At 40.8% G+C, this 21,592-nt stretch overlaps 1 protein-coding gene across 2 annotated transcripts; it reads right to left on the bottom strand.

Moving 5' to 3' along the window:
- Nucleotides 1–902: 902 nt before the first annotated feature.
- Nucleotides 903–21,352, bottom strand: flvcr2b (FLVCR choline and putative heme transporter 2b). Of its 2 annotated transcripts, XR_011305596.1 has the most exons (11): nucleotides 20,386–21,352; nucleotides 16,267–16,408; nucleotides 11,826–11,966; nucleotides 10,634–10,701; nucleotides 9,732–9,835; nucleotides 8,338–8,448; nucleotides 6,246–6,351; nucleotides 5,673–5,784; nucleotides 4,285–4,340; nucleotides 3,081–3,226; nucleotides 903–1,504 (listed from the first exon to the last, which is right to left on the bottom strand). XR_011305596.1 is itself a non-coding variant. In XM_069657720.1 (10 exons), the coding sequence occupies exons 1-10, from the start codon at nucleotides 20,971–20,973 to the stop codon at nucleotides 1,439–1,441; spliced, it is 1,494 nt and encodes a 497-aa protein (XP_069513821.1). In that variant the 5' UTR covers nucleotides 20,974–21,352; the 3' UTR covers nucleotides 903–1,438. The 2 variants fall into 2 exon arrangements, 1 of the variants encoding a protein (XP_069513821.1); XM_069657720.1 differs by lacking the exon at nucleotides 3,081–3,226.
- Between the last annotated feature and the right edge of the window lie 240 nt (nucleotides 21,353–21,592).

Below are 21,592 nucleotides of genomic sequence, written 5' to 3'. Positions count from 1 at the left end.
TTTTGTTATTTTTTAACCATTCAATTTGACTGGAAGTCAACAGCAGTTCAAAGTTCATGTTGTTTGTTTCAAAGTTTGAGCCTCACTCTTCTCTGATTTGTCTTGTCGCGCTAAAGTGTCCAGGCTTTGTCCTCTCCTCATGACAATTTAGAGTTAACTCAAATGTTATTTAAGGAAATGTGTTCATCTCGCATGGTTTGCTGCATTATAGACAACGACCCTTTGCTGTAATGTAAATGATCAGTATTCAAAACACCTGAGGTAGAGTGGTACATAAAGTATTAACTCTCAGATGTACGTCGCTTTGGAGCAAAGCGTCTGCTCAATGAAATTGTAACATTGTAATGTTAAAAGACCCAATGCTGTTATACTCCATATCAGCGCTCATGGAATGTCTCTTGTCCAATCAAATTACTTGTTGGGAACTAACTGTTGTATAATAGGTTTTATATTTGTTCTGTGAGGGATGCCACTTGGCTGAAACACAGCAGCCTTTTTTGTTGGGCTTCACCCCCACTAAACAGTATCGCCGTTGAGTTTTATCAATACTATTAATGACTGAAACAATATCGAAACCCTCCAACCACATCATTCTACTTTCAGTGTGTAAGAAAAAAAAACGTTTTTATCTTGTGCTCATCTGTGATTGTGATCAGTGGCATCAGCAACGTACTAACGAAGTGACAAAAGTCAATGTCACATTCATTTTGCATAGATAACAGGACAATGATCCCTGACTTGTTGTAGGTGTAGTTACACTGGGTTTACTGGTTTATAGTTTTACAATGATGTATTGCTCCCTGTGAAGTTTCACCATGTGATACACTGTAAGCATGAGAAACACATGAGGAGAAGACATTTTATAAAACAGTTTTATTTCATGTTAAATAAGTAAACATGAATGGTGTTAAAAATATTATTACACAATATTTCATCCCTTTCTGTGGACCGTGAAGGATTACAAACCCTTTAATATTCTGATGCATAGATTATTTCAGTCTCAAAGACCTCCTGAAATCACTGTATTTACATGGTTAAAACTGTATAATGACAAACGTAGTGTAGATTCATGATACCGACTCATACATAATCAAATGTAGAAATACTGACGGGTAAAATTGTCAAGGCAAAAACAAACATTTCACAAACTTGTCTTGCAAATTTAATGAGAACATTTACTCATTTATAATCACATATAAAAAATATGGCATTAACAGTTTTTAATGCTTAAAATTGTGCATTAAACATCAAATTAAATGCAGTGTTATAGCAATTTTCTTTTATAAATAGTTAATACAACAATGTACATCTAACTCTTCTTAGAAGGGAAGTGTGTCTACAGACTTCCTGATTGTGCTGTTTCTATCTCAGTATGTTACACTGTAACAGGAAGGCGGCGATGGTCATTTCCAAGGGTTTGTGTTAGTGTGTTTACGGTCTACAACCTTTCTTCTTGGATGACAGAGGGTTCAGCCAGGCTCCCGTTGGGGCAGTCCGAGGGTCCCTACCATTCAAAACAGGCTTGTTAATTTAACAGTTTAACGGATGAAATACAGAATCTGTCTTTTGTCATATAAACACACTTTCAGCTAAACATCACAGTATACTCATTCCTGTCAGTGTGAGCAAGCTTTACACACAAACAACATCCAAGATAACTTATCTTGGTCTTACTTAGAGAAAATACTCATAGTCTTTACACTTTAGATTAATGATATGACTTAAGGTGCATAATACTTTTAATTTGAAGGAAACACTCTTCGCCAAAGATGTCTTTTGAACCAAAATGATCAGTTGAAATGCTAAAGCCTGTTCTTAAGCTTTTGTAAGGAAATATGCCTGATGGGTGTAATTATTTAAAGGGGGGGTATTATGCTAACTTCAAAGCATCAGATTTTACTCTGTGATACCTGTGGAGTAGCTTAGCATAATTTACAGTTAAAAAAAACTCCTCATGTTTCTCACTCTGGTGCTCTGTGCAGGCCCTCATACAGCCTCTGCCTGAAACAACTCAGTTAGCTCTGTCCCTTTAAGAAACCCCGCCCCTACAAGCCCACTTTCTTTTACTTAGAGATTTGAAACTTCACCCACGTTTACTATAGACATCCAACATTGTCACATTATATATACAGTATATGTCTTAAAATGTGAAACAGCGTAATACCCCCTCTTTAAACTATGTATGCAGTGACCTAATGTAATTTTAAAGTAACAAGGCTTAGTCAGAAGTCAGAAAGTACAACAGTTAACAAACAACTTACACAATACAAAACCATTAGCTTATAATAGCATTGCCTAATTATGGACATTAAAAATTGTTTAGCATTTGAGTTGAATGCAACTTTCATCCTTGCATTTCGAATGCCTTTTCTCACATAGAGCCTTTGATATCTGTAAGCACTAGTGAGCTTACATGCTACATTTTATTGGGAGAAATGGAAACTAGTGCTGGTAAAGTTAGCTAAAGCAGAACACATTATAGGGAGTGAGACATGACCTGCCTGTGTCCCAAACCATCAATTAGCAGTAAGGTTATAGTCACAGAAGCCCCTAACAAGGTTACTAAACTGAATGGAAATCATTTGGAAATCTGTGGTTTACATGTTAGAATGACTCCTTTGATAAAGGCCGGTATACAGATAAATTAAACACTAAACATAGTCAATAGATAACACTGTAGTCTCTTAAAAAAAGCTGTAGTTTTAAACTGTTTTTAAAAGTGTAAAGCAATGAAGATCAAATAACATCTACAGCTTAGATCAGTCAGCTATTCACGCAATAAACTGATGCTCTGGGAGATAATGCTAATCCATATCATTCAGATACACTCCCTTTTTATCATTATATGGTTATTGTCAAATACATATCATATGCATCGGCTGTGATGGCTTCATTTTGAGTATTAGTTTAAATTTGAATTAATGTAGATACAAATAATCACATACTTTTTATGCATATTAACTTGATTGTGTGAATATTAATCATTGTAATTGTGGAAACTGATAAAGATTCACAAGAAGCCGGTTTGACAGTGAAGCAGTGATTGACAGCGGTGTGTGCCGATTCCTCAGCGCTCCTACCTTTGTGCATCTGCACGTTGAGCAAAGATTTGAGCAGATTTGTTTTGTGGAAGCAGAAAGGTTTATAGAGCAGCAGGAGGAGGAGTCTGCGGCTGGGAGATTAGTGCCGTGGCTCCATAGTCTTGTCCCGACATCTGCCCCTCCGCCTAAAACAACAGCTACTGATCACTTCTCATTCAGCGTTTATAAAGGTGTGAGTCTCCAGCCTGCGGGGAAGTTTCTGACACATTAACACCCTTGTTTTTTAATGACTCCCCTCTTTAATGGTCATATTAGGATATGTTTTATCATCCTCTCCAAACGAGCTGTGTTTATAAGGCTGAATATATAAGACACCAATAGATTTTTTTGTCTTAATTTGCATCACTGTAATAAGTTTAACTATAAAAAGTAGAAGTGTAAAACCCCTCTTAAATCTGTCCATTCAATATAAGGCTACAGCCAGCAGACGGTTAGCATAGCTTCGCTCCCAAGATACCCAAAAATACCCAAGATATAATGTGTGAATTGAACAGCCGGGCTAGCTGCTTCCCCTTCTTCCCGTGTTGTCCTAAGCTAAGCGAAGCTAAGCTAATCACCTCTGGATACTTGCGTTATCCGTAAGGACAGATGCGAGAGTGGTACCAATATTCTTTTCCTACTCTCCCCCACTCATCAGTATCTTCACTGCAGCACTTGGAGACCCACCTAGGCACTGATAATGACGATGGTGTCCAGACAAGTTCAACAAGCTCCAAAGAAATGTTTTAATTTGTCATATTAGTTAACATGTAAGCATATGTAGGCACATGCATGCTCTTTTACTTACACCATATGCAGACACTTGAAATTAAAGCAGCACAACATGCAGGATCCGGTTGAATCCCATATTATTATTAGAGAATTTTTGTGTACACATGCAGCCGATTTAAGGTGACAGCAAAAGTTAAAACACGATAACATATAGACACATTTCCCAGCATGCATTTTGACTTGTCATAGCAGGAAAAGCACAGGTATTACTAATAACATTTAATGGCTCTGTTCTGTTGAAACCTGGAACTGTGATAATATACCAGGGAACTGAAACTGACTCAGCTAAATGGAATTCAGCCATCACTCATTTTAATATTTACACCTGTGGTTTTTCTGCTGCGATATGTTAAAAAGGTCTATCTCATGAAAAGTACCACCAACATCCCCCTCTATTTAAAGCTTTACTTACAGCTGCTTTGGCTAACATGTTTGCATTTTGTCTCCGCAGGTCGCTCTTTATTAATCCTGCAGGGACACAAAGACACAGAACAGTTAAAGCACACAAGTCTTCTGTTACAAAGCAGCAAAACGAAAAGTGATCCTTCTGTAAAAACATCTTAAATCACATGCAGATAAATGATTTAGAAATAAAATAGGTGTTGAAAGATTTGCTGTAATAAAGGTGCCTCTCCAGTAGATGGCTCCTGTGTGCAGTCACGTTTCAGTCATTACAGTGGCTTTGTTGAATAAAAACACATTTCTTTAAAGTATTTCCTGAGACTGTGTTGCAACAGTAAATCTGCAGAAAAATACTTACCCAAACCTCCGATTTAACCTTCAAACTTTGCTCTGCAAAATTATGAAAACAGCTTTGTTGCAACTTAATCATTAAGCTCCATTTCCACAGAAGAAGAAATGTTTCACCACAAAATTTGTCACCTTTGTAACCGCATACATGACACAGCGTCCTGTCGTGCGTGCATTTTTGATGGCACCTTTTACGAGCAGCGATAATTCAGATGCGGTTTTCACATAAAGCTGTTCTTTTACTTTCAAAACTGGCATCACGGCCACAACAACTGAGCACACTCATATGTCTAAATGCTAAGTAAGAAAAAGACAGTGAGTCAGTGTGATGACCTTTGTGAAGCAGAGAAGCCTCATGAATACTGAGTGGTTTTCTTTCTTCTTGTGTGCACAAAGTTAAGCGCATCAGTGGCTAAAGCATTTTTAATGAGTAATACTTAGCTCATAAACTCCTCAATGACCCATGAAAGAAGGCTAAAGCGGCTTAGGATTGACCTGGCAAAACTCCTCAGATTCAACACCTGAAAACGGTGAGGCTAAGCAGGGCCAAATTTTCCATCACTTCATGAATGGACAACAGAATGTTTACTCCAACAGTCTGACTTGTTTCATCTCGACACTTCTGCTTTGTTTTTTGTTTAATGTGAAACATACTGCGTGAGGAGAACAAAAAAAATAAAATGCCTGCGGTTCTCCAAACTTCAGTCTAAAAAAAAGCACTGTAACATTTAACCCTTTAAGGAAGAACTTCTAAGGACTCTTAATCCTGAGCTGCTCCCAGGGTCACAAAGCTTTCCTGTAAAATACAAGGTGACAATATTCTTTAAGTGCACTAAAAACACATCTGTCACTCTCTATCTGCATCATAATACAACCCTGAGACTGTCCTTCATCATCTGCATTCTTGGCATTTAACACTTTCTCACAGAAACTCATAACAGAAATAGGACCAGACAAAGACTGTTCTTCTGAGCTCCCGCTATGTGACATTAAAGCAGTAGCTTGCTATGACTCTGCACAACACATGACTCACTATCAGAAAGGTTGTACCTGTCATTATCGTGCCGATTAGAAGAAAGACACAGAGGAAGATGTTTCCTGCCAGAGTGCCGAAGCCGTCGATGATCTTCCCCTGGCAGATGGTGAAAATAATGCCGAACACCTGTGCACGCAGGACATAAAACAGGGAGGAATGAAGCGCTTTTTGCACACACATACAAGCCGTCAGACACAACAACAAACAAATGCAAAACAAGTGTGCTTATCCTCACTTTCATCACTCAGCAGCTTAGCCCCACAGCAAGGAGAAACCTCCACTGTAAAGGCTCCACTACCTGCAATGTTTTGTAATCCTAATGCTTGCAGGTAGATTGTAAATGCACATTTGAATAAATAAACAGCTCCTGCAGACTGTTTCTGTTTATTGTTTAAATATAGTTGGAGCTACGGTTTTACTATGTAGACCAGGTTTTTCTTGGAAACCTCAGTGGGAGAAAGGAGAGTGACTCATTTTTTTCTTCGGCACAGCCTGTAAAAACACACAAACATTTTCCCTCTCATGCTGTCTCTTTGCTTTTCTAAACCATGATGTTGAAAGAGAGCCGACAGATCACCGAGCCGTACCTGTGCGGAACAGTTGAGGAGTCCGGATGAGGTCCCCTCTGATTCGGGGTACGTCAGCTCGACCGCAAACTCAAAGCCCAGCGGCAGGTAGCCTGTCATGAAGAACCTGGACACACACACACACACACACACACATAGGAGCAAGGACACAAATTCAATATTATTTTAAGTGTATTTCAAGTTTATTTTATGGCAGCTCTTTTCTCTGCCCATCCACCATATTTAATAATACAGGCAGGATTTTGTCCAGGAAGTAGTTTGTCATTAAAATATCTATGACCTCAGTGACCCGACTGGATCTTAAGACTGACGCCCTTCTTTAACAGTTAATGACATTATACAGGAACAACAGGTTTGGAATGTTGCCTTTCAGGCTAAGTGACGACAGGTTAAAGTCAGTGAGAAAGTTCTCACAAGGATACAGCAGCAAAACACATCAGCCTGAGTCAGGACTTACTCTACTAAGAAACATTTCCTAGACACTATGTCTACTTCTCTCTTTAGCTGATGATACATAGATAGTAAAACTGTATAAGGTAGGCCTACTATAATGTAGAAAAAGAAGTACTGATAATGTACACAGAGAAAGGAAAGACTTGAGCATGTTAACTATCAAGTAAATACCAGGAATTCCAGCAGAAATGGGACCCTTACTTCAGCTCATTGATAGTCTTCACTAACAAATGAAGCTTTCTGTCAGTTATTTGACAATTCAAGGTCAGTCACATGAATGCTGTGTGTATATATGTTATATAGTTTAGGCCTGCCTCTACAGAACAGGCGAGCGCAATCTGGAAAACTGCGGTTTGTGATTTCACAACAACCACTTAAAGGTTAAAACTATGTGAGAAACCTGTATGTAGACTTGAGGACATCATTACTCATAAAGATTTAAAGGCACAGTGAGTACAATTTTCTTTAAAAGAAAAACAAAAACAACCTATGGACTCGTACAAAAATAATCCATCTCAATTATAACCCACAGGAGGTATGTGCAGGTGTTTGTATCTGAAGGGACCCCACCTTTTCCTTGTGTTGTCTTATTTTACTGTATTCACAACATATGTGGGCGTTAATCTTTGGGCAGTGTTATGTGACGCCCCAGGCAATAACAACGCATATGTAGGGACTCGAAAAATGTATCGACCAGGGTACATTGCTTAAAACCTTTTACACTCCCAGTTCAAGGTGGGGTGAAGTTGTTCCGCCCCTGATCCGGCATCAGAGGTAGTTACAGAGGTGGAACAGCGCCTTGTGTGTTTATGTGACGCACGACAGAACAGTGTGTAATAACATACACACTATTTTAAATGGCAAAACATTTTAAAATGGCAAAGGCGGCATAACAGCGTAGCTGCGTTACAGCACTGTGGCGGAATTGCAATGTGAAAAGTGCTTCAGAGAGGCAGGATGAAGCACAGCTTTGACCTCTTGAACTCCTTATAGCAGTTTAGCACAGGTATGTGCGTGATTATTTGTGCTTTAGAACATAATCACTGTAAAACAATAATAAAATATTCTTTTTCTCTGATTCACTGCTTCGTCTCTCTAACAAACAACGCACAATACACTTTTTTTAATTGATTCTTCTACACTAATTTTACTTCCCCAATGACCATGACACTGCATAACCTCTGCTCTACATATAATGTAACTGTGTCAGTGTGTACAAAGGCGAATCTTTACCTTATGACTGTACACCCCTGGGTGTATGCGGGAACGCTTATCATGCTAAAGTTATAAGCTAAATAAACACAGCTGTCAATTATTGTTGCAAATGTCAACAGAAATATCACACTCTGACAAACTGACCATATTAGAATTCAGTGAATTCACTGGAGCAGGGTTGCAAAAGTTTCCCTCTCTGATTCATATTAATCAGTAGATGATACACAGACGCTGTGTGAGGAATGTGCACATAGTTAGAGCTTAAAATGGGACATTACTGAGCAAACACCAGCCCACTGACTTTGGATGTAAACCGTCTGGAATGTGAGTATTTTGGTATTGATTTTGTAGTAAATGTATTTGTATATATTTCTTATATCAGCTTCTAAATAAAGGCCCAAAAAGTAAGAAAGACTAAAAATACCCAAGAGCTCCGGCGGTGATGAAGACCACCCACAGGTGTCCCAGATTGAGTGTAGCAGCATAGACGATCATCCCCACCAGAGACATGAAGTAGACTGCAAGGGTGGTCTGCCTGGAAAAACACATGAGAAATACACAACACTGAACACTGCTATCAACAAAATAAATGCATTGTGTTAATTAAATAGGTGCTGTAGCAGTCCAGCTTCTCCAGTGAGTTACTTATTATATTAAATTATTAGATATGGGATATTAGATATAAAACTTAAGACTTAAGTTAAATGTGCCTTCTATTTTTTTGGTGCAGTGTTTATATAAGCAGGTCTCAAAAAAGGAAAGGACTCATTTGAATTCCTGCTGATGTTCTCACACTTTTCTACGGGTTTCCAGGTGGCAGTAATGTGCCAGGAAACAAGGGGCCGTGCCAACATAGCCAGTGTAAAGACTGTTGGCTAGAAAACAAGGCAAGTTCTTTTTGCAGATGAAGGTAATGCTTATCATACATTTTGGTGAGTAAAAATGAATGTTAACATGTGAACAGAGCACCTTTAAGACTTACCGCATAATTTCCGTAACTTGGTGAAATATGAAAAAAACGTAAATTTAAACATTTTAAAATAAGTATTGTTCACAGTTATCATCAGTGAAACATATTTTAGTTAGTTACAATGTTACAATTTCATTCAGCAGACGCTTTTGTCCAAAGCAGCGTACATCTGAGAGTTAATCAACACAAGCAACGATCAAGACAGGAGGGAATAAAGTCAGTAAGTGCCAATGGCTTCAATATCATTAAGTGCGGAGGTGTTCATGAAAGAGCTGGGTCTTAAAGGTGGAAAGGGACTCTGCGGACAGAATGGAGTTTGGTAGCTCGTTCAGCCACCGGGGGACTGCAGAGGAGAAGATTCTGGTTAGTGACTTAGGGCCCTGTTGTGATTGGAGTACCAGGCGCCTTTCATTGGCAGAGCGTAGTGGTCGGAAGGGAGTGTGGACCTAGATGAGGGCGTTCAGGTAGGCAGGAGCCGATTAGTTACTGTTTTGTACTCATTTTGTGTTGCTGTAATTAACATATCCATTTGAGTAATTCAAATACAGCAAAGCCAGGTGGGACTGAATGTGTCCCTACATGTATGCAACAAACACTCCCCCATTTGCAGAACAAAACTCATGTAAATAACACACAGGGGGGGGTTGAGTGAAACCGCCCCATTGGCTGGGCACTTGGAGCGAGAGGTCACTGTAAGAGCAGCACACAGCACCTGGACAAACAGAGCTCCAACAGCCAACACACAAACGCTAAACAAACAAGCAGCGAGATGAGAAGAGAAATAACAACAAACAACCGAAGATATGTCATCTAAAGATCGAGTCCCCTCTCTAAGTCACAAAACTTACTTGTAGGTTTTAGTTTTATCCAACCAGATCCCGCAGATCAGGGAGCCGACCATCCCTGCTATCACAATGGTGAGGCCGATCCTCCCAGCATTCACCTCTTCTCCCTAAAGGGGTCAGGGAAGAAAGAAGGTAGGGCTGTGACCTTACATACCATGTAAAGGCAAGGCAGTTTGGAGATAGTAGACATGATATCAAACAAGTGATTGAGCAGAATAGTTCAAATGATTCCCAACCTTTTACATCTCCTACTGATGGAGAGTAAAAGAAATGATCTATTGCCCCCTCCGTCGTGAAACCAATTAGTCTCTGCCATCGTTTAGTGGCAACTTGTTGAAACCTAGCTAGCTTAAAATGTAGTAATTAGTAGTAGTAACTTTAACATTAGTAGTCAGTAGTGAGTTTGCAAAACTTATTGCCGAAGTGGTTGCCATAGGTTACACATAATGATATGCATAGCGTCGCCCCGTCCATTAACGGGATTGGCTCCTTAGGTTTGTGACGTCTCAAACCTGCCAATCTGAAAACGTGTTGTTCAGCCTGTCCTTGGTACACTGCAGTTTAAAAGCAGACAGGCCCAGCCATGGAGATGACTGCTGATGTTGTCCCTGATATGTCTTGTAGCACATGAGAAACACCACATGGAGATGTTTACAAGGTTAAACACTTGATTTTCACTGGAGGGGGTTGAGAAAGCTGCCTATATGTGAAGGTTGAGATGCAACACAAAGTATATCAGCTGAACAAACTTTTCCAGCCTCAGAGAGCAGAAAGTGGGTCGTGTAACAAGAATTTTGTGTAGTGGATATAATAAGAGTAAACACTAAAGCAGAACACTGTAATACACATCTTTGCTAATGTATACTTTATGTCTATCCAAACACAGACACAGTTGGCAAACTTACAGGGTAATGTTCGATGATCATGCGGTTCAGCAGGGTGCCAACAGCATAGAAACAGCCCACATTTAAACCTGTGAATTGGGGAAATAAAGTCATTTAAGTCTGCAAACTACAAATTACTGAATTAAAATATATTCAGAAAACAACACATAATGTTATGTTTTCTCTCATTAAGTTTAAGATGTTGTAGTGTGAGAAGTACAAAGGTTTTTGTTTCCAGTTGTGTCAAATGAACCTGATCAGGTCAGTTTCCAAAACAGAGAGCTGACCCAAACCAGGGATTTCTATAAAAGGACACGTCTGAGTGTTTTTTCACTCAACAAAGGCTTAAAATAAAGTCCCTCACTCACACATTAACGACTACCTGAATAATACAAAATCTTTAAATCCTCTCAAAACACCATTTTTGGGAAATTGTGAAGAAGAAATATCTAAAAAAGGAAGGAAAACTGAGAAATACATCATTTTATACTATTAAGAAAGTATGACTGTTTAAATTAGCCTGTCACTTGACTCCAGCAGGACATTAATGCCCAGCACACACAGCTCAGTAAAACAGGCATGGACAGGTGCAGCCTGTTGGACAGAGAGTGACGATCACAGGTACATCTGAAACCAAGTGAGCTCTGCATAGTCATGCGACAAGCCGAAGATCATATGAGGGAAACAAGGACAGCGAGACACACACTAATCATAGTCACATGAATTGTGTCACATGACATGACACAGGAAGGTCAGGCAGAGAGAAAAGCTTTCCTTAAACTGCTCCCAGCTGCTGTGATTTGACTTCATATCCCAGAGTGCTTTCACTTCATGAATGTTTGATCTTTTGGTCACACTGATCCGATGCATTTGTTAAACATTGTCAGATTGTAAGCAAACTTTGGACTTCTGCAGGAAACACTCGCTCTCCTCTCTACTCTATGAGCTTCAGAAGAGTTTATGACTTCTGTGCATTTTTAAGAGATTAAAAGATTACATAAACCTTGCTTCACTGAGTCACTGACTTATATGGAGGAAGGACAGTGTGATTATTTTTGGACCTGAACCTGGCAGACAAATATGAGAGTACATAATTATATAAAAATAAAATAAATAAAAATCAAACTCAGTAAACTCAGTAAACTCAGTATTGTAAAACAAAACAAATAACAGCGTTTCATGAAGAGTATTCTAGAGAGCAGGGATGACCGACCATAAGTGATGATGAGGAGGATGAAGGGCCTGTTGCGGAGCAGCCTGAGGATAGAGGCAGTGTAGGAGTACTGCTCTGGTGGGATGAGACGAGCTGTAGCCTGGGCCTGAGTTGGAGGAAGTTTAGGACGCTCCTGGAAGACTGACAGAACAAAAATAATCAATATTTAACAGCAATATCTACTATATTTAATCATCTACATAAACTAGAAGAAAAAAAACAGGCACTTTGGAACTTCAAAAATAAAAAAATACAGTATTTTCTTCATTAAAACTTTTTTTTAACCTTTACTGATGGGGAATATTAGAGTTTGACTGGCTTATACGTCTTAAATACTGTTATAACGTAGTTTACATTTCGGGTTTCTGACTATCTTTACAAGTTCAACGCTTCCAGATTGATTAGCGACTAAAAAGACAATGAAAAGTGAAACTCTGGAGGGAAATCTGATCGTATTTCAAGCTAAAACAACATACTGGATGGCCCATTACCTACGGTCAGACGACAGCTAACGTTAGCATCTAGCCACCTACTAGATAATATTGAAGTTAGCTCGGAAGTCTCTAAAAGCTAATATCACTATTTGGTAGTTTTACACAATACAATAGCAAAGGCTTAAATTCCTAGCTTACATATTGTAAGCTTAAAACAAATAACTACTGACTAGCTGCTAACTTAATGTCAGCTAACGTAAGGCTATCTAGAAAGTGTTTAAAAGCTAGCATTAGCTGTTGGCTAAAGGTAGCTAATGGGTTAGCAAATATGTTGTTTAACTTTGAAACATGGCTAGATTTCCCTCCGGATTTTCACTGTTAATCGTCTGTTCGGTTGTCCTTTATCCCTAGATTTAATTAACTTACATCCTGGAATACATCACTACAACTAAATAACAGCATTTGAGCTTCCCAACCTGAACGTGTTTCAGAGAATAATGGCCTCTGTGTGAGCTATGCCACAGCACAGATCTGCTTGACCCTGAACTGCAGCAAAGATTTCATGTTGAATTGAGACACTTTCAGACCCAGTAGGACATGTTCAGACACGTACATAGAGGCCCTTAGACACACATTACATGTTGAAGGACAGTCAGCCAGTCCAACCCAGAGGACAGTCATCTTTCACAGTGAAAACTGTGGTCTGACCTGTTTCAGTCAGTCTGTTATCCTGGGTGGAAGCGCACGCCTTCAGGCCTCATAGGGAAACACAGATGTCTGTCTTTGCTGTTCTTGGCGCTGAGCCAGCATTTTCTCCCTCCAGCAGACCTGACCTGAGGGTTTGTGTTCAGAAATCAGCTCTCACTAAACTAACCTGTTCTTTGAGGCGTCTTCTCTGACATCAAAAGATAAAAACAGTCACAGCTGCTTTTTACTTCACGTACAGTCTTTGATATTCAGAGGAAACACACGTGTATATTGAACTACTTTTTTTTAAAGGCTTCCACATGCTTATCGCAAAACGCCCCAGGGATTCCCCTTATCCAGTCAACCACATCCCCTCACGTTAAAATCAGACTTTCTGTCAGCAGCCAAACTTCTTCTCGCACCTCTCTCTGCACACACTTTATGCTAATCTCTGAATCCTGGGACTTTGTCTGGCCGGCTGACTCACAGGCCTGTTGCAGGGCTACAGATGGCCCTGCCAGCAGGACAACCCTCACACATGGCATCTTGCATGTATGTGTGAGGGTGTGCTGTGTGTTATATCATGAAACTACTGTGACCAACTGGTGTGAATTAACTTGCTGGAGTAACCAAGAGCAGCATCAGTCCTATGCCTTGCCCAGTACCACCCATCTTATGAAAGTTAATCCTGTTATGAATCAGTGACCTGAATTTGTTGAAATGAACTTTTTAATACATCAGTAGAACATATGCGGACTACATCTTTGTGTTGAAGGAATAATTCAACATTGTTAGCATATACATATTTGCTTTCTTGCAGACAATTAGTTGAAAAGACAGATAGCACTCTAATGTCTGTAGGGTAAATATGAAGCTATAGCAGGAACCCTTTTAGCTTAGCTTAGCATAACAACTGAAACAGCTAGCTTGTCGTAGTAAAAAGCTCAAACTAAATCTGTACCTCTACAGCTCACCACTCTACATGTGGTGTACACCTTTATCTAAATGGGGCGGCTGTGTGTCAGTGGTAGAGTCAGTTGTCTTTTAATTGGAAAGTTAACGGTTCGATCCCCAGCTGCTGCTGTCTACATGTTGATGTGTCCTTGGGCAAGACACTGAACCCCAAATTGCTCTCATGGCGTAGCCATTGGGTATGAATGTGTGGCAATAGTTAGCTGATTAGAGATGGGCACGTAGCATAGCAGACTCTGCCATCGGTGTGCAAATGTGTGTGTGGAAGGGTGAATGTGACGTTTTGAGTGGTCTGAAGGCTAGAAAGGCGCTATAGAAGTGCAGTCCATTTACCATTTTTGTCATTTAAAGAGAGACAAGCTGTTTCCCCAGTTTCCAGTCAATATAGCCCTTTTCCCACTGATCAAAAAACCCGCTAACACCCAGCTTTTTTGCTTAGTGGGAAAGGTTACAATCGACATTCAGACCCGGGTCAAATGACTCTGCAGTAGACCCGGGTAATTATCGCCTCGGCTCGGATCAGCATTTATGGGAACACAAAACCTGTGTCGACACGCTAATCTCCGCTCCCTTTCCGGCACGATGCTACGACGCGCACAGCTACAAATTTCACCCATCTCGAACATCGTTCCACATTTGTCGGGGCGGAGTTTGATAAATAGACTGAATGAGTAATAGATACAATAAAGACCTAACCACCGTAACATCTTCATGCTGCTTACCAAAGAGAATATTGTAGGTTCTTTGTGCGTACTATTGTGTACTAACCCTGTTTCCGGCACGTTTGTTACGTGAGACGGTGAGAGACCGAAAGCAGTTTACTCCACTGGCGATGGGAAAAGAGACAATTGGCATTTATTAGCGGGTCTTCCCGGGTCTGAAAATCCCGCATCAACGCGCTAATTTTGGTGGGAAAGGGGTATATGTTAGGCTAAGCTAACCCTCTGCTAAGCTAACCCTGGCTGTAGCTTCATATTTACCACACAGGCACAAGATCAGTGTCTAGCTTCTCTAATAACGCTCGGCAAGAGAGCAAAGTGTATTTCCAATAATGTTCAACTATTCTTTTAAGGGGCACAAGAAAAAAAGATTGAAATCACTAAAATAAATTATGGCTCGCAAAAGTAAATGTAAGATTTAGAAATGGACCTAGTACACTGTCAAACTAGCAGAGCTGAAGTGTGCATTTAAAGGTGCTTCATTAACCACAGGAAACTACCAACACAGACAGTTGAATCAGTCTGAATGCTGTACGTGGTGCTACGAGGGAATGCCATCACAAGCATCCTTTTGTGTTTCTGAATGCAGCACACTTACGAGCTCGAGCTCCCGCCCTCACTCTGCCCTGACAGGACAACAGCTTTTTCATGCAACTCGTTCCTCCTCTTTGACAAGAACCCTTCCCTGTATTCTCTATAGAAGATTACATACTTATAACATTGCTTGCTTTTGTATTCTGACCAACACCTTCTTTTATTCATCCACCTCCCCGTGCTAAACGTGCATTAAAACAGGAATGGTCGGAAAAGGAGAAGAGAGTCAACATGCCTGTGTAGCATTTTTCCGGACAAGACATATCCTGTTTGACAGCTCGAGTCCAGCCACTTCCCTCTACGAGAAAACGTGATCATAGTTCCTCTAAATCTGTACACTTTTCAAAATAAAACAGTTGTTCTCAGTGTGCTCAAGTGGTCTCATACTTTGGTGCCCATTCCCGTGACGTTCCTCCTGACCTTACTCGTACCACAACAGTATCTTTTTTGTCAGTCTCCCCCTTCAGAGAGGGTTTTGTGTTTGGTGAGAACGTGCGGGTCAGCACTTTTCTTGTGCACTGAATGCTACTTCTTTTCACAGTGCGAGTTCGCTGTAAATGAAAACCTTTATCAGGTAAATCCATTGAATGAGAAAATCCCATCCGACTGAGCAAAAGAGACCCAGAGAAGCACTGTTTCTGAGAAAAAATGCACGGGGAGAACACGCAAACTGCAAACACAGTTAATCTACATTTTATGTAAATTCAAAAACTGACAAAACTGAAAGAAATTCATGTTGTGCTTCATGATGTGTAGCCATGTATACAGTTTCAGTTTTGGCTGCTGAGGTTTTAAGATGTCAGATTATTAGAGTGAAATTTCGCTTGAGCGGCCCAAAGCATTTAAAATACTGCGAAGATCATTTAGCATTTTAAATTGTACATCTTCAACACTTTAAGCAGCAAACACAAATTCCTTTCACACGGAAATCTGAAACTATCTGTATGGCTGGAAAACACAAGAAATAAGTAAGATAAAAAATCATGTTGTTATTGTGGTGGACTGACCGGTTATTATTACTAATAAGAATCTTACCAAAGACGACGAGGATGAAGAGTAGTGTAGCCACTCCCGCTGTGATGTAGAACATGATTCGGATGTGGTGAGCCAGCTCGTCCAGGTCGTCCACATTAGGCACCAGGATAGGAGGCACGAGGAACCCGATGGCAATACCGAGCTACAAGACAATTAATCAATACATATATCATAAATGATTGTTTTCCAAGTAAAAACAAATCAAGGTGACTAGAAAACAGAAACGTTTAGCTTAAAGCCGGATTCACCATATTCACAAGGCGGCCATATTCCTTTGATGTAACGCTCAGTTGGGAAGCTAAAATGCTGTTTTGAATTAAATTTAATTTCATTAAAAACAACATATTTGATAACTCATTAGCTCAACGGCTGAGTCATGACAGCTAACAACCACCGCATTCAACCACGTCCTAGCTAGTATTACTGTTAACTTGCTACCATTATGCTAGCTAGACATTTGGGCCTGTCCTATCTTAATGTGAAGACCTATCAAACAGTAACTTTAGCTCAGACGTAGTTGAATGCTAATGTTGGCTAACGTTAGCCAATGAGCAATCTAATGTATTTTATACTTGAAACATGGTCAGATGTCCCTCAGAGACTTTCTACTACTAACTTCACTATCTATCGTGTTTTCAGTTACTGATCAATCAGGAATCATTAAAATTCTAACTGGTTTTTTTTACATGTATACATTTGGCGAACATGAAACACAAGACTGTGATTTCATGTAGCTTTTTAGCTTACTTGACCGGTCATGATGTCAGAGAAAAATGGCCGCTGTGTGAATATGGTGCCACAAAAAGCCTATTTACACCCCTTGATGTGTATACTTTAGTCATTTAATATCATTTATTGGTTCAAAAGTATTTTAATTACTTAATGAGTGTGATATGTAAAATGTTTTATATTGTAATATTCCTGAACAAGCTCTGCTATGCACCAATCATCTGTCAATGAGCCACATGAAAACCTTCTTGGACAACCATATTATTCTCTTATTATTACTGCCTCTGTTGCTAATATGAACATGTTATAACAGCATCTATGTCATCTGACTCTTTAAACACAGAACTTTACGGTTTTGGAATGGGGGGTATGCAATTAAAGAGCAAGCACAAGTGTGACAAGAAGGTTTCAGCAAACAGTTAACACAATTTCCTCAAGCCTCTCACACCAAGACACTAACAGTCTTATGCGACTCTGGCATCCAGTGCAGCCCTGCATAATCTACAGACGGCTCTCAGACAGGCTTACTTAGTGGACTTTGGTGCAGGAGAAGCAGAAAATTAAACGGTTATTATTTAGATATAGAAACAAACCTGGTTTCCCAGAACTCCTATGGCACAAGCAGTGGAAACCTCTTTTTCTCCAAACCACACTGAGGCAAGGTAAGAGGGGATACCAAGGACAAACACAGTGGCTACTGAGCAAATAAACTGGCCAAAAAAGGTGACTGGGAACAGATCAGGACTGGCACTACCAATTTTTATCCAAGCACCAATGCAGTTAAACGCTGCCCCAACGAGGACCACATCCCGAATCCCCCTGTTGTCCAGGAGCCACAGGACAGGCAGAATAAGAGGGATGTAAGTCAGGAGGTAAATCATGGACAACCAGTCGATGGCTAGAGAGTCAATGTTGTAGAAGCGCATGAATATGTTGCTGATAATGCCGTACTGAAGCCACATGAAGGCATTGCTGGCTGAGACGGCACTGAACAGAAACAGCATGCACCAGCGACGATGGTAGAGTTTGGTCTCACACTTTGAGACCAGTTCTGTCTGGTCGGATTGTAACGTCTCAGCGTCTGACCGTGAACCAATGGAGATGGCTCTGCCCAAAGGTCCTGGACTCCACTGCAGCGAAGCGAGGCCCGGAGCGAGATTCTTTGCAGCCTTGGACCGAGGCCATTCTTCACCAGCAAGGTCAGGATTTGCATGGTTGTCTTTCAAAGTATTGTTTTGTGGCATTTTAACCTTCCTAAAGTGGGCCCCCGCAACGTGAGAGGTGAGGGGTCTTAAACTTTCAGAGCTTGTGTCCGAACAGCTCGCCGTCCTGCGTGCAAACTGCCTGTTGTAAAAGGATGCTTTATACAGAGACAGCAGAGAGAGGGCACAGCTGGAGTTACTGGAGCCCATTCACAACTCATTGCACATATCTGCAGCCCCGTCATGTGATGTTAATACAATCTTCCAAATCAGTGTAAACCACTCCTACCAAGTCAGGCATTACGATACCTCTTTAGTTAACTGTACAAATAACAGTGAGAAACCAAAACAGATTTGTCTGTTGAACTGTAAAAAGAGTGACTTATTGTAACCTCTGCTTTGGTACAAGTCAATGTTTCTAAGTGTTTGTTATTGATCGCCCACACAGCCCTGTACTGCCAAGTATAGAAGGAAGAATATTTCTTTCCTCCAATCATGTTTAATCTTTCATTTAGATATATACTTTATTATTCCCAGAGGGGAAAATCTATGTTTTCACTCTGTTAGTACAAACATGCCACACACACATAGGTCCAAATACACACAAACAGTAACCAATGGATGCACTAATGGAGAGATGTCAGAGTGAGGGGGCTGAAGTTGGGGGATTTGTTGCCTTGCTCAGGAAAGGATCCAGCTCCCGGCACCAATTCCACGCTTTGTCCATCCCGGATCTTGAACCAGCCACCCTCCAGTTCCCAAGCCACGTCCCTACAGACTGAGCAAACGTCTACCCCCCTTTTGTTTTTTTCTTTAGACATTTTTCTACTAACGTATAAATGTTTAACTTTTAAGCGTGGACATTGAGAGATAATTGATGCTGCAATAAACATCAATGACTTACTCACACTTGTATTTATTTTCTGAAGACCATTAAAGGTTACGTCACTATGAAATGTGCTGATTTGAAGCTGTTGGATGCAATAAAATAACCTGTTAAACATTCAAATCAAGATAACATTTGTGCAGGCGCAGGATAGCTGCTCTAGTAAATGATCAAGTCTGCAAAAGTTGCATAAATGACAGAAAAAGGCCAGTGATGTTAGAGAAGTGAACTCTGAAATCTCAGGCTTTGGGTGAAAAGTGTGCAAGTCAAAAAGATGTTTAAACACAACCTCTCATCTGTTTGTTCTTCTTCAAACTGCAGCCAAAAACGGTATTCTGGGTTAAACACAACATTTCTTCTCGCGCTGTGTGATGACTTTTCAGTGACATTTACTGAACTGTAAGTTGACTCAAGTGTTGTTTGTGCAAAATCTTAATGTGTTAATCTGATGATTGTGAGTTACTGCAACAGTGGCACGATGCTGACCTTTGCACTCACGTCCACTTATTTGGCTGCTTAAATGAAAATCCACAAAACTTTATTTTCCCATGGGTACTGACCCGCAGCACCTTGTTGTTTAAATGTAACAAATTGTCAACTGTCAGTAAGTAAGCACCTGAACATATATTAGACATGCTTGTATTTAATGTCTCCTTTAAATCACATCCGTTTCTTAGCTGTACTTTAAGTGTCCCCCGAGCCAGGACAAGAATCTGTGGAATTTCCAGATGACCTGAAGGGAACTGAATCTGCTGTAACACTGACCAATGCGATTTAACCAACTCACAATGAATTTGTCAGTGCTTCCAGCCATACCAGTCTGAGCAGGATGGATCTTTTGTGTCTTCAGGATGTCTTTAGGGCAGACTCATCAGCAGCTCATCTCTCTTACTGGTCATTGGATAGTATAGGCATGGTTTAGGACCAGTTAAAAAAAGGTGTTTTCTGTAATTATGAGCCTTTTAGGGACACTGAGATTCACTTGAAAGCACCTGCAGGTGTTGGCAGGTTGTTTGTGCAGAGAGAGTACAACGTGGTTACAATTGTCTCTTAATGCATGCCAACTCACATGCTGTATTCATTCTTTCACATTATTAATTGTCAGTAGGCAGCAAGCTGTGGTGTAAACGCAAAAGAGATGCACTGTGTTAGCCTGGACGTGCGTAATTACACGCATGTGCCAAATAGATGTGAGGTTGTCCAAATGATCAGTGGACAGCTATGACACAATGGGTGATCAAGTAGGTGAAGGGCTAACATAAACAAGTTACTGACTGAAGGGAGCCTGTTATCACATCCTACCTGATTCCCAAAGACTCCGATTGAGCAGGCGGTGGACACCTCCTCCGAACCAAACCACACTGACGCGATCCTGGACGGCATCCCGAGGATGAACACCTGTGCGCACGAGCAGGAGAACTGTCCCAGGAAGGTGACCGCGAACAGGTTGGGTCTGACGCTGGCCACTTTGATCCACGTCCCCGCACAGTTAAGCGCGGTGGCCACGAGCGCGATGACCCGGAGCCCCTTTTTGTCCAGCAGCCAGGTCACCGGGAAGATGAAGGGAATGTATGTTAGCATGTAGATCATAGACATCCAGTCTATGGTGAAGGCGTCCACGCCGTAGAACTTCATGAAGATGTTGTTGATGATGCCGTACTGGATCCATTGGAAGGAGTTGCACAGTGAATAGGAGCTGAACAGGAGGACGATCATCCAGCGCCGCTTGTACAGACGGGTGGGTCGCTGCGCTTCCTTGCCGTCCAGCTCGCGCTCATCCTCGGCTCGCTTCGCAGCGTCACCCGCCTCCAGGTTCACATTGTTCTCCAAGTCCGCCTTAGTGTCATCCTCGTTTACTTTAGTGTCTCCTAACGCTTGTTTCTCGCTCATATTAAACAAGTGTCCTCAGTACAACCATGGGGTATAAAGTTTTCACTGCAAACTAAACTGAAAGTGGCCAAAAGTCGCGCTGTTTCATGGGTGATCAGTGAATATCCGACAGACACTCCTCAAACTTCATGTTCATTAGTTAAAAGGAGAAGTGCAATCAAAGTCTATTTGTAGCCCGTTTATCTCTACCACTCCGAGTTTGCGCAGCACTCTCGCTCCGTTAATTCATTTCCTCCCCGAGTTGAAGTTACTTCAGGAGTCGGACATGCGCCTCAAGCCCCACAAATGTAATAAATTAGAGTTATCAGATAATTTCATGAATGAATCCCTTTCAATCCGAGCTTTCCGAGTGTTAACACGTGTAGGAGCGTCTGCTGTGACCCTCCACCCGGAGCTGAAAACCGCTCTGAGCTCTCTAAAGAAGTCGATCCACGGAGGCTCTTGGGGCGGAGTTTCATGCCCTGTTCTTTGTATTATCTGTTTAGCCTGTTACACTGAGGTACAGCGCGTTTTTACAGTTTATAACGCTCATAAAGTCTGCGGTGTCTTCTCTGAAATAACGTGCCTGGTGTTGGATTTGTCACCATACACATACATTATTACAACTTTACTTCCTGTA

This window comes from Semicossyphus pulcher, unplaced genomic scaffold, assembly GCF_022749685.1.
Source record: "Semicossyphus pulcher isolate SPU_LCO1_2020_fin unplaced genomic scaffold, fSemPul1.0.p SCAF_11, whole genome shotgun sequence".
NCBI classification, from domain to species: Eukaryota; Metazoa; Chordata; class Actinopteri; order Labriformes; family Labridae; genus Semicossyphus; species Semicossyphus pulcher.
The sequence above is the reverse complement of the archived record's forward strand: the minus strand, read 5'-3'. Positions and strand labels throughout refer to the sequence as shown.